The sequence below is a fragment of the Phascolarctos cinereus genome, unplaced genomic scaffold, assembly GCF_003287225.1.
Source record: "Phascolarctos cinereus isolate Bilbo 61053 unplaced genomic scaffold, phaCin_HiC Scaffold_726;HRSCAF=1367, whole genome shotgun sequence".
Taxonomy (NCBI): domain Eukaryota; kingdom Metazoa; phylum Chordata; class Mammalia; order Diprotodontia; family Phascolarctidae; genus Phascolarctos; species Phascolarctos cinereus.
The window spans coordinates 223,782,499-223,800,428 of record NW_027556098.1 but is presented as its reverse complement, the minus strand read 5'-3'; the positions used below and the strand labels follow the sequence as shown (position 1 = coordinate 223,800,428).

General features: G+C 35.7%; 1 protein-coding gene across 3 annotated transcripts in view; it reads right to left on the bottom strand.

The window, feature by feature from the left end:
• Nucleotides 1–17,930, bottom strand: part of LOC110211523 (sodium channel protein type 1 subunit alpha) — a 207,507-nt gene that overhangs the window by 82,242 nt on the left and 107,335 nt on the right. For all 3 annotated transcript variants that reach the window (XM_020990890.2, XM_078146988.1, XM_020990889.2), the window contains 9 exons: nucleotides 16,394–16,457; nucleotides 15,529–15,670; nucleotides 14,685–14,891; nucleotides 11,514–11,798; nucleotides 9,833–10,180; nucleotides 8,013–8,145; nucleotides 4,368–4,606; nucleotides 2,270–2,443; nucleotides 1,077–1,433 (listed from right to left, as the gene is read on the bottom strand). In XM_020990890.2, the coding sequence (XP_020846549.1) occupies nucleotides 1,077–1,433; nucleotides 2,270–2,443; nucleotides 4,368–4,606; nucleotides 8,013–8,145; nucleotides 9,833–10,180; nucleotides 11,514–11,798; nucleotides 14,685–14,891; nucleotides 15,529–15,670; nucleotides 16,394–16,457 (1,949 nt within the window). The remainder of the gene's footprint in view (nucleotides 1–1,076; nucleotides 1,434–2,269; nucleotides 2,444–4,367; nucleotides 4,607–8,012; nucleotides 8,146–9,832; nucleotides 10,181–11,513; nucleotides 11,799–14,684; nucleotides 14,892–15,528; nucleotides 15,671–16,393; nucleotides 16,458–17,930) is intronic.

The following is a 17,930-nucleotide window of genomic DNA, read 5'->3' as shown; positions in this document are numbered from 1 at the left end:
GAGCCCTGACCTAAATTTTTTTCTTCATGAATATACAAAAATTACTTTAAAAATGCTCATTCTTCATGAATGCTATTTTCCTCATCATATTATCTTATATTACATTTATTTGTGTACCTATTATATACCCCAACAGACTATAAGCTCCTTGAGGGCAGGAATTATTTTAAATTTCTGTCTTTGTATTCACAGTGCCTAGCACAGGGCCCTGCACACAGTAGGTTTTTAACAAATCATGGAATTTCAATGTTTGAAGGAACCTCAGTGGTCATCTAGTCCACCCCATACCTGAAAAAAATCCCATCTACCACATACCTAACAAGTGTTTAGCCAGCTTTTCCTAAAGGTTTTCAATGAGGAAGAAGCCATTATCTTTCGTATAGATATAATTGCTAGAAAGGGTTTTCGTTTGTTTGCCACTTTGCAACTTCTGTCCATTTCTCCCAGTTCTTTCCTCTGGGACCAAGTAGGATAAGGAGAACACTTGAAAACAGCTATTATTTCTCCCCTTCATTCTTCATGGCTAGTCTTCTCATGCCTGCTTCCTTCAACCAGTCTATACATGTCATGAACCTGCACCATTCTGGCTCTCTTCCTCTGGCTGCTCACCATCTTATCAAGATTTGTTCTAAGATGTGGGGGCTAGAACTAAACATAAAACTCCCAAAGAGGCCTTACTAGGAAAGAATATAATGAGACTATCTTTCCTCTTATTCCTGTCTACTAGACTTCTACTGAAGCCGAGGATCTCATTCACTTTGTCACATCTCGCTATTGACTCCTAATAAGCTGGCAGCCTGCTAACACTCACAGATTTTCTTTAGATAAACTGCCTAGCTGTGCGATCTTGTAATTTTGAATTTGATTTTTTGAATCTAAGTGTAAGACTTTCCAATTCTTCTTAAAAATGTCGACCTTTCTTTGAGCCAGCGTTCCAGCCCATCAAGATTTTACGAATCCTGACACATCCAGTAAGTAAGTTGTCCTTCCCAGCTTTATGTTTGCTGTTTGTTGTAGAAATGGACTATGTCATGCATCAGGTAAAAACATCTGCAATAGTCTCAATGTGTACTTACTACTAGGTTTCCAATCACCATGACCATCATAAAAACAGTAAGACACATGGCTTGGCCAGCCACTTCCATACAGTCCCACATGGTCTCTATCCATTCTCCACACAGCACCCGGAACACAATCAGGAAGGAATGGAAGAAGTCATGCATGTGCCAGCGTGGAAGTTCACAGTCAGGGGCAATCTTGCAGACACAATCTTTGTAGCTTTTACCAAAAAGCTGCATGCCAACAACAGCAAAAATGAAAACAATAATGGCCAACACCAATGTCAGGTTTCCCAGTGCTCCAACTGAGTTGCCAATGATCTTTATCAGCATATTTAGAGTTGGCCAAGATTTTGCCAACTTGAAAACTCGGAGCTGGAAAACAAAAGATGATGGTTACTATGCATTGTTTTAAAGCTATGCAACTGTGATTTGCATCTGAGTGTACTAAGAATTTATCCCAAAGTTTTATTTTTTTTCTGATAGAAGTATGGGAATAGTTCTTTTGCCCTCTTTTCTCCCTTTCTGGATAGATGATAAATATGGAGTTTGAACTGAATCTATGTGCCATGGATTTTATTATCCTTTTTAGGAGTGTGGTGTTCTAACTTTTGTGTGGAGGGTCTACTCTTCTAGCTAACCTAAACAGGGGGGAGAGTGATATCTAATATGACACTTCTCTTCCCCCTCCCCTATCATGGTTCTTCTTCACAATTCCCATATTTATTTATGATGTTTAGAGGCCTCTGGGCCCCTATTCTATGCCAGATGTTTTTCCCCTAGACCACATGCTCTAGGATCATAAGACCATGGTTAATGTAAACATGAAGAAACTCCATAGTTCTTTCCTTTATTGAGAAGGGATTGATGTATGAACTTGCAAAAATGTAATAACTTCATAAGTTTTTCTGCTTGGATTGGATAAGAGCATTTACATTTCTGTAATAGTTGCTGTAAGATATGCATTGGCAAACCCACTTTGCATAAGATTGCCATCCTTTCTTACAAAGGTCTTAATATTTTTAAAGCTAGTAATAGAAAGTGATATTTTAATTCACATTTTCCTCTTCAGATCTGAAAACAAAAGATAAATAACCCCTAAAGTAATATTTAGTTAGACATAATGGCAACTGGCTAATGTACTAGACTATACAAATGACTGCCCTCTTTGGAGAAGAGGCACTGTAGAAAACTAGTGGAAAAGTGTTTACCAGTCTGAAAGAACGGAGGACGGATAATCCTTCCACATTGGCCAGTCCAAGTTCTACTAAGCTAAGGGTCACAATAAAACCATCAAAGATATTCCAGCCCTCTTGAAAATAATAATAGGGGTCCATGGCAATTATCTTCAGAAACATTTCTCCTGTGAAGATCCCAGTAAAGACCTATAACCAGAAAGAAAAATAATGTGCTATCAAACAATGTTGCTACATAAGGATATCACAAGTGCTCTTGCCCTGTGATGTTCAAGTTGTTTCTTTTCTCCAGACTTCAAGCAATACACTGACGGAACAGATCAATAATTTCATTACCATCAGCAGTATCTTCCTTATTCAAGTGTATAGGGTAATTGTCATTCCAGTTTCATATTCCTAGAGGATGTGTGTGTGTGTGTGTGTGTGCGCACGTGCGTGCACATGTGTGTATGTGTATAAAAATATATATAATTGCATATCAACATGCAATTCAAAAAATCATGACTTTTATTATAAAAACATATAAAGGTGCCTTTTATGGTTATCCCTCCCCAGTTGTTAGTGCCTTTTTAAAAATAACTTGGCATTTATTCTATCTATTGATATCAAGTCATATCAATAACCATCCCTCTCTCTGTATCTCTTTATGTATCTGTTTTGCATATAATTATCAGTGAAAATATAAGCCCTTCCCCCCACTCTCTTGCAGGAGTACTTAATAAGTTCCTTGACAAGAACATGAAGAGTCTCACTTTTGAATTTGTATCCCCAGCGCCTAATCCAGTCCCTGGATTAACCACAAATACTCGCTGATTTATTGACTGAGTTGTTTAAAAACAAGAAAGAAAATAACACATATACAAACAAGGTAAAATGAAGACCATTAAACAGAAAGCTTCCTTCCTACCCTAAATCTCTCAAACCCTAAAGTAAACTACAAGGGAAGATGCAAAAATTGCTTTAGAGGATCATCTGTTTCCTTAAACAAATGATAGTATAATATTCCAAAGCTATCCAGATTCAATTGACAAACACCTAAATAATTTATTTTTTCTGAAACATAAAATGGGAAAAAAAACTAAGTGGTGACCTTCGCCAAAAATGGTACTGCTAAATATCTAATACACAATGTACTGTAGGTTATCAATATTTCATGGCTTTAATATAAAAGGATAAAACAACACAAGTACTGAGACCCTTTAAGAGGAAAAGCCTGAGACATTTATGTACTATGAAAGTGTATTTGATTAACCCTAGGGCCCTACCTACCATGCAACAATAGCTAGTTGGGTTAAAAAAAATGGTGGCGCTCAGGAAGAGATTATGATTTGTGTTTTCCTGTAGCAATGCAAACTATATAAGCAAAGTTCAAAAGAATTCAATTGAACCATAAATGCCAGATAACCACTGAAGATTGTAAGAATGAAAGGAGGGCTATAGAACCTTCAGATCTGATAAGAACTACATCAGTGCTATAGAAATATTATTTTGCTAACAGATCATAGGCCTGACCTTGAATATATAAATAGTTTCATTTCTGTTTTTCCTTTGGCTTCAAGGGCTATTCCAAGCAGATGCTATCCATTAGGGATTTAAAAGAGCTTGTCAATGAACTATCTCTATATAAGAACACTCACAAGGTTATTTTATGTTTGGATTAAAATACTGAACATCAAATAAAGAAGACCATTCCCAACTGATCTCCATCAAGAAAGTTGAGAATGAATTACTACTACTACTACTACTACTACTACTACTACTACTACTACTACTACTACTACTACTGCTACTGCTACTACTACTACAATAACTGATATTTATTTAACTCTTTAAAGTTTTCAAAGTGCTATGATGATGCCTAGTATTTATATTGCTCTTTAAGGTGTGCAAAATAATCTTGTTTGATCTTCATAAAATTCCTGTGAGTTAAGAGCTTCAACTCATGATCTCATTTGAACATGATGAGACAGATGATTGTTCATGATTAATGTGTTCATTCTCGTAAAACATCATTTTCTTTATCCACAGTGCCTTGCTATGAGCTTTTGAATGAAAATGATTACGGAAAAAATAATTTTAAGGAAAGAAAACTTTTACGTTTCAATATGCTTACCAAGTTTCCTACTGAAAGCACGTTATTGAAATGAGTAGTCATTGGATAATGTTCCATGGCCATGAACAGAGTATTTAAGACAATGCAGATGGTAATTGCCAGGTCAACAAATGGATCCATCACAATTAGATTGACAATGTGTTTCACTTTCAACCAATGTGGGGAACAGTCCCAGATTAAGAAAATGTTGGAAAATTTATACCAGCAGGGTGGGCACTTCTGTCTGGATTCTTCAAGTTCTGGAGACAAAAAAACAAAACAATAATAAAAATGCAGTTGGTATTTTCTCTTTACTAACTGACACATTTCTCTTTACTAACTGATTGGCCATGAAAAAAGAAGCTGCCTTCTTATTCTATTTCTCCACTAGGATTTGAATCAGGTATTATAGAAGTTACTACGTGCTTGGAGTTCCATGAATTTTAGATAATTTTATATAGAAATACACTCTATGCATTAATAGAGAAGAGTTACTTCTCATACAATGATCCTATCACTACCCATGGTCTTACTGTCTGTATACTTCTATACCTAAAGTTCCCAAAGTATGAATAATGGACAGAGGGAAGCAATTTTCTGGGCTGTCCTTCCTAGCATTCTTGTGATTCTGGGGTGCTAGGTAGAGAAGGAATTGTAAAGAAATATTAACCAAAGATCCCTCAAATTTTGCTTTTTTTCAAAGTCTTAAATCTTAAGAGAGGTTGAGAAGAGGTCTTCCAGGATGGCATGACAGAAAAACTTTACATAATATGCATGTAAAAAACCAGTTTTATAATGTATACTTTTATACTGCATGAATCAGAATTGATCAAAAATCTTAAATATTCAAAAATTAAAAGATGGAGGAAAGTGGAATGCAATTACCCCATTGTGGAGAGGAGACGACTTTCACTATTTAATATATATAGGAGGAATTACTAGGAACAAGATTTATGTTCATGACTGAAATTTTAAAAGAGTCTACACACAAAACCTTTATAATTTAAAGAAAAATAAAAACAGATTAGGAAAATATCTGTGGCAAATATAACATTTAAAATTATCATTTAGATATATAAAAATATTTAAAATATGCATAGCCCAAATCCAGTATACAATGGACAAAACATCAAATGATATGAACATTTGCAAAAGATAAAACAAAATTTGTTAATAATCACCTGAAAAAAAGCTCAACTTCATAATAATCAGTGAGGAACATGGTACTTCACACACAAGTATTCAGAAAAAAACCCCTTTAAATGGTTGTAAAAGGCAGGTACACTTTTTCACAGAACAGAATAACAAACTTGTGGACCTTTTTTTAGAGAGTAATTTCAGAGTATGCAGTAAATGTTACAAGAATATTCATATCCTTTGACTCAATCAACAAGCAAATGCACCTACTGTGTGCTAGACATTGTGCTAAGTGTTTCAGATATGGAGAATAAAAACAAAGCAGTTCCTGCCCTTAGTGAATTTATATTCTCTTCAAGGGAAACAAGTATTACATATCTAAGTGAAGACAAAGTGCATGCACAGTAAATGAAAAATCATGGGGGGAGGTATTCATAGCTGTGTCAATCAGGAAAAGTTTCAAGTAGGTAGGACTTGAACAGAACTTTAAAAAGAGATGGGGATCCAAAGAGAAAAAGGTAAGGAAGGAATGCATTCTAGGAATGGAGGACCTTACAGAGACAGCCTTATAGAGGCATAGAGACAAGAGATGGAAAGTTATGCTTAGTGATCAATAGGTAAGCAAGCCCTAGAATTTAGACTTGATATAGGGAAATAATGAGAAATGAGCCAGAACATACAGACTAGATTGCAAAGAGCTTTAAATGGCCAACAGTTGTTTGTATTTTATTGTACGTGCAATAGGGAGCCATGGGAGCTTTTTGAATTTGGAAGTGATACAGTCAGACCTGTCCTTTAAGAATATCACACCTGCTAGCTGTATGATCCTGGGCAAATCACTTAACACCAACTGCCTAAAAAAAAGACTTAAAAAATAAAAAAATAGAATATCACATCTGCAGCTATCTTGAGCATAGTTTCATGAAGGGAGAAATTGGAGGCAGGAAGATCAATTAGGAGGCTACTGGAATAGCAGAGGTGAGAGGTAATAATCCCATAGTTGGAAGTATACAATGAAAGTGTTATTAAACATAAAAATATCCAAAGTTTGATCTGTTCAAAGATTTTCATAGTAGCATTATTTGTGATTGTAAGCAATTACAAGCAACATAAATATCCAACAAACGGAGAACTGTTAATCAAGTTCCATTACTAATGTGATAGAATACAGTAATGTGACTAAGACTGATAAGTATAAGGAATACATGGAAATCCAGAGAGATTTGTGAAACCATAGAAAGAGAAAAAAATCAGAACCAGAAGAGAGCATACACTATGATAATATTAGTAGGAAAACTGAAAGAGAAAAAAAAAGAAATCTGACAGAGTCTTCAAGGAAGTGACTGAAAGGTTTTGAAATATTTTTTAAGGTGAAATTAATGGAAAGGTGAATAGTTTTATAGCAAGATTAAAAATTATGTTGGTGCTCAATGTTAACTTTATAATAACTTGCTCCTCCTTCTGATTTCATCATCTCTTCACATTTCCCTAACTTGTGTGTTCTCACGTTCTCATTATTTGACTTTTTTTTTTTGTCTTTGGTGAGGCAGTTGCCTAGGGTCATACAGCTAGTAAGTGTTGTGTCTGAGACCATATTCAAACTCAGGTCCTCTTGACTCCAAAGCCAGAGCTCTATCCACTGCACCACCTAGCTGCCCTCCCCCCAACCCCTGACATGTTGTCATGTCATTCAACTACTCAAGAACTTTCAGGATCTTGATGACTGACTACTGAATAACATCTGAACTTCTTGACTGGCATATAAAGGCATTAGGGGCTGGCTTTCACCTTTAGCCTCGTCTTAAACTCTTCTATCACCTTCCCATATATTTTATGCTCCAGTCAAACTATATTACTTGCTTTTCTAAAATATACTTCATGCTTTTCTGACCCTTTACTTTTGCTCACACTTTTCTCCATCCAAAATAATTTCCTTTAACTCCACCTCTCTTTTCTTGATAAGAAGGCAGCTAAGTGGTGTGGTAGAGTGGTGGGCTGAGATACAGGAAGACTCATCTTCCTGAATTCAAATCTGGCCTTCAATGCTTCTTAGTTGCGTGACCATGGACAACTCACTCAACTGTTTGCCTCAGTTTCCTCATCTGTAAAATGAGCTGGAGAAGGAAATGACAAACCACTCCAGTATATTTGCCAAGAAAACCCAAAATGGGGCCAGAAGAGCTGTGCATGACTGAACAACAATAACTCTTTCTGAAGATCGAAATCTGCCCAATTTTTCAAGATGCACCCTAGTTGCCAATTACTATCCTGATCTTTTAAGTTGAAAATAATTTCTTTCTGCAGAATTCTCATATGCTTTGGTTGTCCTTTATTATGTTCTATTTGACATCATAGTTATTTGTGTTCTGGTATACCTCTTCTACTAAACATGCTTAAAGAAGTGACTATGTATTACTTAATCTTTGAATGTATCTCAGCATCTAGCATAATGTAGACATTTAGTAAATGTTTGCTGAATAAATGAATGAATATATAAATGACATAAATGGAAATGAAACTTTTACAAACCTTCCACAGTATTGGTTAATATACTGGCTATACTCATTGCTCTTTGCCTTTGAGTAGGATCTTCTAGAAAATCCATGGAAACGTGGAAAGAACTCGACCTTCTCTTTTTAAGTTCTGTTTCAGTAGTTGTGCCCTGTAAGGAAAATGATAATGTTTTAAATGACCATCTTGAGCAAAGTAATAATCCAGTAACCAAATTGTGAAGCAACAGGTTTCATGGAGCACATGCACCATGCACCTTCATATCTGATCACTTTGTGTCTCTAGATTTTTTATTGTGTCATTAACTTGGAATGTCTAAATTGTTCTTTGGTTTTAGAGTGATAGCAGATGACAATACTTTTTTGAGCCTATGAAGTATAGTATGATATGGACTATGATAAAATTTATAAAAATACAGAAAAGTGTCTAAACTACAAACAAAGTCATTGAACCAAAATTTTTTTGATAATTAAATTCAAAAGCATTTCTAAGCAAATAGGAAAAAAGATGTCCACAATTCAAAGGCCATATCCAATATTTCTCACATATAATTGGTTTGGGACATCAGCTCCTCCTTCCTTCCATCCCTCCCTGCTGCTCTCCATTCCTTCTTTTCTTCTTTACCATCCTTGCTCTTTACCTCCTTCTTTTCCTCCCTTCCTGCCTCTTTCCTTTCTTTTTTTCTGTCCATTCCTCCCTTTTCTTTCCTTCCTTCCTTCCTTCCTTCCTTCCTTCCTTCCTTCCTTCCTTCCTTCCTTCCTTCCTTCCTTCCTTCCTTCCTTCCTTCCTTCCTTCTTCCTTCCTTCCTCACTCCTTCCTTCTTCCTTCTTTACCTTCTTCCTTTTTCTTCTCTCTTTTCTATCTCTCTGACCCTTTTTCTTTCTTCCTTTCTCAAATACAAATGATAAAAACATGACGGATTGATAATTCTAATATTTTTGTACACAGGAGTAGATGGTTGTTACCAAATACTAATTAGCATAAGGGAAGGGGGTGAGGAGATGAGGAGCCAAACCAATGCCATGCTTAACAGTTTCATCCAAAATGGCAAAGCAATAAGTAATCTAAGCCTGACTTAGTCATGCTTCAACATGCTGATATAATTCCAAGTAAGTGGGCACCCTGGAAAGAGACAAAATCATTTTTAGTACTATCCTATATGCATATGCATATAAGACATATAATGTACATATAGATCAGGCATATTTTCATATCATTCTGCAGAAATATGTTCTTTGGTTTCCAAGGCCCTCTCCACTTTGTTTAATTTTTCTTTCTGAAGTGACCCATATCGGCAGTTTTCATAAGGAGAATGAATGAGTACTAGAAATTGTTATCAATATAAGAATGAAGCTATCTATAATTAAGCACAGTGTTCTCTAAAAATCTTGTGAAATGAAGCAGACTCTTAAAGACCAAATTCAGTTGGTAAGATTTATTATATACCCTTTATATTTGTGTATCAAATTATTTGTTCTCTTCTATGACAGGGCCACATAGAATTTTTTAAGATCTAAGTTCCAGCATGGGTATATAACAAACGTTCTTATTTGAGAGTATTAATGTAATGCCTCATTTGTCATAATCATGTTTGCAAGTAAAGGAATTCATAGTTGCTATATTAGGGAGTAAAGCTTGAGGTTTTTAGTTTTGGTTGGCTAGTCAATTAAAGGTATTACAAGATGCATTTGCATTCACAGCTTGACCAACCAGGGATCATTCTCAAGGGATTCCATTCTGTAGAAACACTGGCTGGTGCAGAAGGAATGGGCCAGCCATGCCTAAACTATTTAAAACTTCCTTACATTGTCATCAGTAGCTGGCTTATCTATTATCACCTCTGGCAGAAGCTGTCCAACAGGCGATGTAGGAGCTGAAGGTCCACCAACCAAGGAAACCACACCATTGCAATCTACAGTGCTGTGCATCTTCCCATTCACTGGAAACACCGCCAGCATCCGGGATGATCTACTGGCCTGACTTATGTTACTGTTGCGCCGTTCTCCATGGCGGCGGGGCACAAAGAGGGAATCTCTCCTGCTCTCATTGTCCTCAAATGTGCTGTGTTCATCATCAGCAAAGTCATTCTCAGACCCCACATCCTTTGCTCGTCCTCTAAAGCTGAAAAGGCTTGTTCTGCTGTTGCGTCTTGGAGAAAACAGGGAGCCACGAATGCTCAACAAGGACTAAAAAATTGACACAAGAGATGAGAATTATCATACATAGCACCTTTTAATGTGCTTCTTGATATTAAAAAAAAAGAAGTTGATTTGAAGGAAATGTCAGGTTCAGAGAAAAATTGCAGCTCATTCCTTACATATGGATCTCACCTATTCATCAGGTTTTCATTTATAAATGCAAATCATACATGTGTTTATGTGGGTAGGAAGATACTGGGGCCTGGATTAGGGAATGGAGAGTTAGATTACATCATGCTCAATTTGAGTGAAAAAAGATACCTGAACCATTGTATTCTCCAAATTCAAGCAGAAAAAAATTTATAACTTTTTAGATAGTAGCTAGGCAGTCAAGAAACACTTGTTGAGTGACTATTCTCTCCTTTTATATTCCTCCCAAGTCAAATATGCTTTTAATGATACCCCTTTTCCCTAAGAATTTCAAGCACTTCTCATTTTAGTTCATCATCATCATCATCATCATCATCATCATCATCATCATCATCATCACTACTAAAATTCATAAAGCCCTTTAAAGTGTTCAAAGCTCTTTATAGTTATTTTACTTTATTTTATCCTCATGACAATCAAAGGAGATAGGGGCTATTATCCTCATTTGATAGATGAGGAACCTAAGGCAGACAGTTTAAGTGACTTGCCCAAGGTTATATAGCACATAAATGTCTGAGGCAGGATTCCAATTCAGATGTTCCTGACTCCAGGTCAACATTCCTTTCATTGAGCTACTTGGATGTCTCAAATGTCACTTGGAAGTAAGCATAAATGAATTATTACCTTCTTCACATTTCCCTCTGGATAAAAAGTTGTTATATGGCATGATCAAGGTTTTAAACAAGCTAGTAATAATAAAAATGATAATAACTAAAAATGACATTTATATAAAGCTTTATACAAAAATAAGCATTTTAATTCAATAACCATTGATTAATGTCTTACTAAATGAGACAATATTTTATTTATATCATTTCATTTATTTTTTTATAACAAATCAGTGAAGTGGGTAGCCTAAGTGTTATTATTCCAATATCCAGGACAAGAAATTGGCTTAGAGAGCTTATGGCTGCACAGTATAGCAAGGACTAGAACCCAGATCTTCTGACTCAAAGTACAGGATTCTTTCTACTAGACCACGTAGTATTCAATACACAACCTAAATCAAAATCTTTTCTAAATAAAAATATAGATTTAAGGAAATAATACAAATCTTACTTCATAGGACTAAAGTCAGTGAGGCCTTTTAGTCTGATTCACTTTCTGGTTATTGTATAAGATATTCTACACATATACTTTACATATCACTTTAATGAAGACATTGCCATACCTGGTGTGGGGAGGAGTACCTCTTTTCATAGGTCAATCGGTTCCCTTCAATGGAGAATCGGAAGCCTTTCCTCCTAATGCTCTCTTCAGATTCAGATTTGTGGAATTCATCCTCATCTTTCTCTTCTCCACCTGATTGCTCTTTCTGTTTTCTTTTCTTTCGCCGGTTCCTTCTTTCCTTTGCACTCTTTGAACTCAGTTTTGAGGCTTCTGAAGAGCTCTCTGAGAGTCCACCTGCAGCACTAGGTTCTCTGGAATGCTCAGAGGCAGTGGCTGCTGCTGCTGCCTGCCATATTAAATGAATAAATGAATTAAAAAGTACTTATTAAACACAATGTGCCAAGCACTATTCTAAATGTTGGGATACAAAGGAAAAAAAAAGCTAGACAATCCTTGCTCTCAAGGAGCTCATATATTTATTTGGGGACCCAAAAAATAACAGAAAGTTCAACTATAGAATGGAAAAAAAGCCTGGAAATTCTAAGGGTTCAGGAGAGTGGCAGATGGCAAAGCCTAGATGTCCTTAACTTATTATATCAATAAATCAGAGGGCAGTTCTGGGGGTCCACATTGCTGGGCATAGATGCAGGACTGATGGTAAGACCTGCTAGAACTTTATCTCACTAGAAGCATATTACATTAAATATCTCTTCAGTGTTTCACATGTAGATATTGGTTCTTTCTCTGAAAGGACTCAAGCAGTTTTTTTTAATTAAACAGTGCTAATTAAACTCTGTATAAGGTTGTGGTATCTTTGTAAGTATAAGAGAAAATGAGCTTTTTACTTCCCACTTAATGAAGGATTTCAAGGCTAATGTAATTTTTCTGTGTCAACTTTTATTATGTCTGTATTTGCTTTGAAAAATATTATTCGACCCACATGTACAAAAATATTTATAGCAACTCTTTTTGTGGTGGCCAAGAATTGGAAATTGAGGGGGTGCCCATCAATTGGGGAATGGCTGAACAAGTTGTGGTATATAAATGTAAGGGAATACTATTGTGCTATAAGAAATAACGAGCAAGCAGACTTCAGAAAAACCTAGAAAGACATATATGAACTGATGCTGAGTGAAATGAGCAGAACCAGGAGAAATTGTACACAGTAAGTGCCACACTGTGCGATGACTGACTTTGATAGACTTAGCTCTTCTCAGCAATGCAAGGATTTAAGACAGCTCCAAAAGGCTCATGATGTAAAAAGCTCCGGAGAAAGAACTATGGAATCTGAATGCTGATAGAAGCATACTATTGGCTCTCCTTGTTTTATTTTGATTCTCTTTCTCATGGCTATTTCCATTGGTTCTAATTCTTCTTCACATCATGACTAATATAAAAATATGCTTAATATGAACGTATAAGTAGAGCTTATATCAGTTTGTATGCCTTCTTGGGGAGGAGGGAGGAGAGGGAAAAAATTTAAAACTCAAAATCTTATGGAACTGAATGTTGAAAACTAAAAATTAATAAATAAATTGTTTAATTAAAAAAAGAAAAATGTTGTTCAAAGAGAATCAATCAGGCATCAGCAAGAACATGAACACATATTACTTATTATTAAAATTGGTATTTAATTAGCATCTATTTCTTTGTCCTCAAAAGGACAATAAATTGTAGAATGATATATGATTAAATTTTCCCACTAAACTAAACGGAAGGATGGAAAAAGTAGAATGAAGGTCTTCTCTCAATTGGCCAGACCACTATTGGTCATTGGCTATACGTGCTAATATGTATAAGTTATGGTGTCCCAGCAAGATTCACTGTAAATTTCCCAAACTATTATATTCTACCTATTGGCAGAAGGCTAGGGAAGAATAGGAAGTACTTATCCTGTTCTTAGTTGACAGAAGATTTTCATTGTCTCTGACAGTATTCCACCTAAAATACAGTCACAATACTTAATCTATTCAGCTCACCAGTAATGACATGATCGGTTATACAGTTTGCCACAGTTAAGTAATCAGCAAGTCATTTAACATGGATTTATTAAGTACTAGTGTGTTCCAGGCACTGTACTAGGCACTGAGGATACAAAAAAATCCAAAACCCATTCCTCCTCTCAAGAAGCTCACAGTCTAACGCAAGACACAGTATGTAAGTAACTAAGCATATACAATATATATAGAGAATAGATGGAATGTAACCTCAGATCAGAAGGCATTAGCCACTGAGTGGGATTTGAGTTGAATCTTGAAGGAAGCCAGAGAGACCAAGAAGCTAAGATGAGGAGGGAGACCATGACAGGAATATCTAAAGGCACAGTGATGGAAAATATTAATTGCTATCAAAATCCTTTTAGATATCTGTGTAATTGACAGTACTATTACATTACCTATTCCTTGTTTATATAAATAAGGCAGGAGTTTGGTGAATTGAATTCAAACCCAGAAGACTTTCAGTTGAAAAGGAATATGCAAACCTTCAGGAACTGGGGAAATATCTTCCTTTATCACTCCCATTGAAGTTCTATTTCAAATAAAAGGTGATTTTATTTTGGATTTTCTCCTAATGGCAGCATTCAGGGAGCAATGATTTTTTTTTCCTATCATGTAAAATGAACACAAAACTACTGTTTTAAACTTTCTTACTTCACTCTTCTCAGAATCTCAGGATGATTTACACTTATGATTTCCTTTGTATTTCTGACATTCTTTTAAGAAAGGTTTTAAAAAATATTCCAAATCTCTTTTTGGTAGTTGAAGAATTAGAATAATAAAGCAAAATCACCAAGAGCAAGTCCAGATGGAGATGTCACAGAATTTAGAGAAACCTTAGAGAATAAATTTTCAACTTCTTCTTTAGGAAACTGAAGCCTTAGGATGTGATGTGACTTACCTCAAAAAATGACATAGTACTTGCCAGCAAAGCTGGGACTTGGACCAAGTCATCCAACACTAGGACACTGAGACATAGAGCCTTGATATGATTTACCTCAAAATCACACAGACAAAAGCTAACAATGTTGTCTAAACAAAAAAAAAATGTCTGAAAGTTCCGGATCTAGACTTTCCCATTGCCCCAAGTTTAGTTCCCCCAAATCACTATCTTTTCTTCTCAGATACAACCAATTTGCTCCTTTGTGAGAGGTGTGGAGGATGTGGTATTAAAGCAGAAGAAGGGGAAGAAGGATGAAGTCAGACTGATGGGATATTTCCTATAGAGAATTTACCTGAGCTGCTTCCTGTTGTTTCTTAAGCTGTTCCAGCATCTGCTGAAACTCAGCCTCCTTCTGCTCTGCCTCTTCCAAGGTGGCCTGATTCTGCTCCTCATAGGCCATGGCAACCACAGCTAGGATCAAATTTATAAGGTAGAAAGAGCCCAAAAAAATGACCAGGACAAAAAATATCATGTAGGTCTTGCCAGCTGCACGTAGTGTCTAGAAATAAAAATATGAGAGTGACTATTTTCAATGATTTTTAGTATCATAAGATGAGCAATATTGAGCTAGAAGGGACTTTAGAAGCCATTGAGTCTATCCCCTTCATTTTACAAATAAGGATACATGTTCCGGACAAGTTAAGTGATTTGCCCCAGGTCACATAGCTAGTAAGTATCTGAGGGGGGATCTGAATCCAGATCTTCCTGACTTCCAGTCCAGTGCTCTATGTACTACTACACCATCAGATCCAGGCACTGCTTCACAAGTGTAGACAAAGAAAATTTCCAAGGTGTTTTTGTATATATTATTTCGCTGGATTCACCCATCAATCCTGCGACATAAATAGCACAGTATTTCCTTTAGAATATTAGACTTTGGACCTGAAAGGAGCTTCCAAGGTCACCTAGTTGAACCTCCTCATATTCAAGAGATGAGAACAATGGGCTTAAAGACACAGAGTGAACTGCCCACAGAAAAACAGCATTGGGAGACATGATGTAAACTTACTCCATCAAATTCCTAGTCTGTTCTCTTTTTAGCTGTATCACACATCCTTTTGGTGTCATCAGAGATTTAGAGCACATTGATTTAGTTGAATCTGATAATCTTAGTATTTGTTTCTCTAGGTCCTCACCAGTTGATAAAGGTTTTCCCAGAAGTCCTGAGTCATCAGTCGAAACAGGGACAAGAAAGCCCAGCTGAAGGTGTCAAAGCTTGTGTAGCCATAATTAGGATTTCGGCCAGTTTTCACACACATATATCCTTCTGGACACTGGCTACAAATGGAAGAGGAAAGGAAGCATTAGTGGGGACTCTGCTATCCCTCTGTGTTGATAAAGCACTGTGCCAACAGTTTGGCCAGAAATATGTATGCATTACTGAAAATAATCCTTGATAGCTGAGAAGTCAATTACTGCAGCAAAATATTACACTATACAGGTTGTTCAAAAAGTCACAATGCCCTTTTAAATTAAAGGCAAAATTTAAAGTGGCCCTAAGACTTTTGGGACACTCTGTATTGCTATCACATTTCAATACTATCAATTTATCACATGGTGTCTAGAAATGTAAACCATGGAATACAAAACTCATTTTCTTTAACCATTTTTCATCGAAAAAGTAGTTTAACCATTTGTACTCTTGCTCCACTGATGTCTGATCACAGCTATCATAATATTTTGAGTTTAAAAGAAAAGTTCACCTGCTATTAGAGATAACAGTGATGTTTCTTGGTCAGTTAATAATTCTTATCTACCCATATGAAGAACACCTTGTTTAAAAAGATCCAACTAACCAAATAAAGTTCAAAATCAATTATCACTTAAATACTGGACTCCAAAAAAAGTTTTTTTCCATGAGAAAAATAAGGAACACGTGAAAAAACTTTATAGTTAGTATACCATATTTCTCTGTTTCTATAAAAAGAAAAAAAAACATTTAAACCATAAGCTTAAAACTGCACTAAGACTTTTGGTATACCCTGTATAACATTGGCTTACCCGGCATCTGAGCTGTTACCACAGAGGAGTGCATCCATATATCCTTCCAGAAAATAAAAATATTCTGTTTTGAAAGATTCAAAGAAAAGAAAATTTAAATGAAGAAAGTTTACATAGCTACAAAATGACTAAAAGGAAAATAGAAGTTATCAAAGTCAGTTGCTAAGATTATGTTAAAATTGTTTAGTCATAAAGATAGGGAATGGACCTGTGATTTTCTTTTTGGTGTGGGGAACTTCTGGATGAGAAAACTCCCTTTGGTAATGCAGGTGAACACTTTCTCTGCGTATTAAAGCGCTGCCTAGATCCATGATGTTGAACTCATAGAAACAGATCTCTGTGGCCTCATATTGACTTAGAAAACTACAAATTAGCATTATCTATATATCTGTATTTTCATTTATTTTGTTAAATATTTCCCAGTTGTACTTTAATTGGGTTCACTCTATTCCACTGCTGGGTGTTTGACAATTCTGGCCTAGAGTACTGAGAGATTGGTGACTAGCCCAGAGATAAACAGCCAGACTCAGTCAGAGGTAGGACCTGAAGTCATACCTTTCTGGCTCTAAAAGCAATTCCTTACTGCATGATACTGATTCTCAAATCATACCGTGCATGTAAGTGAAACTTCCTCTCCTCCTCCATCAAACAATTTTAAAAACTGCACCAAGCAGTTTTTTTAAAAATCACCTATGTTTATTTCTTCAGCATGAATTTAGAAGGATGATAAACACAGCTACTTATTTAGTTCTTTATAAGTATTGGTTTTCTCCCACAATGCAACAATGCTATGTCAAAACAGAAGAATAAAAGGCATTTTCTTGACTTTATAAAACAGCCCTAGCTTTAAATATAAACACTACAGATTGGCTTTTAGACATGTTCCTTAGGAGTATCATGAAAAGTCTTGAAAGTTTCCAATTGCTTACTTTTCTTCTATAGATATAAAAATATTGGCCCAGAAGTAACTAACTACATGAAAAGCAGAGTCAGGGGATTTTTATGGGTCACATAAGAATTGTCAATACTGGATGTCAAAATATTATGTAATATTTATTCATTTCATCTAAACATGCCCAAATCTAGAGTACTACAATATTTTTTTTTGTCCTGAATTTAAACAATCTTTAAGATGGACCATTCTCACTTCTCATCTTTGCCTCCTGGCTTCTTGGCTTCCTTCAAGTTCCACCTTCTATAGGAAATCTTTCCTGATCCCCTTAAGCCTAGAATTTTCCTTCTGTTGATTATTTCCTATTTATCCTATATATAGCTTGTCTGTAAATAATTATTTGCATGTGGTGCCCCTTTTAGACTGAAAACTCTGGAGGACAGAGACTGTCTTTCTGCCATTCTTTATTCCTAGTGCTTAGCACACTGTCTGGCACACAATAGGTACTTAATTAATGTTTATTAACTGATTTTTCATGAATTTTATTTATTAGAGCTTGTAAAACTCAACTACTATATACATATTTTGTTTGATTTGGAGCCATCTGCTTTAATTTATGGATGATTAATTAGCAATATATCTTCC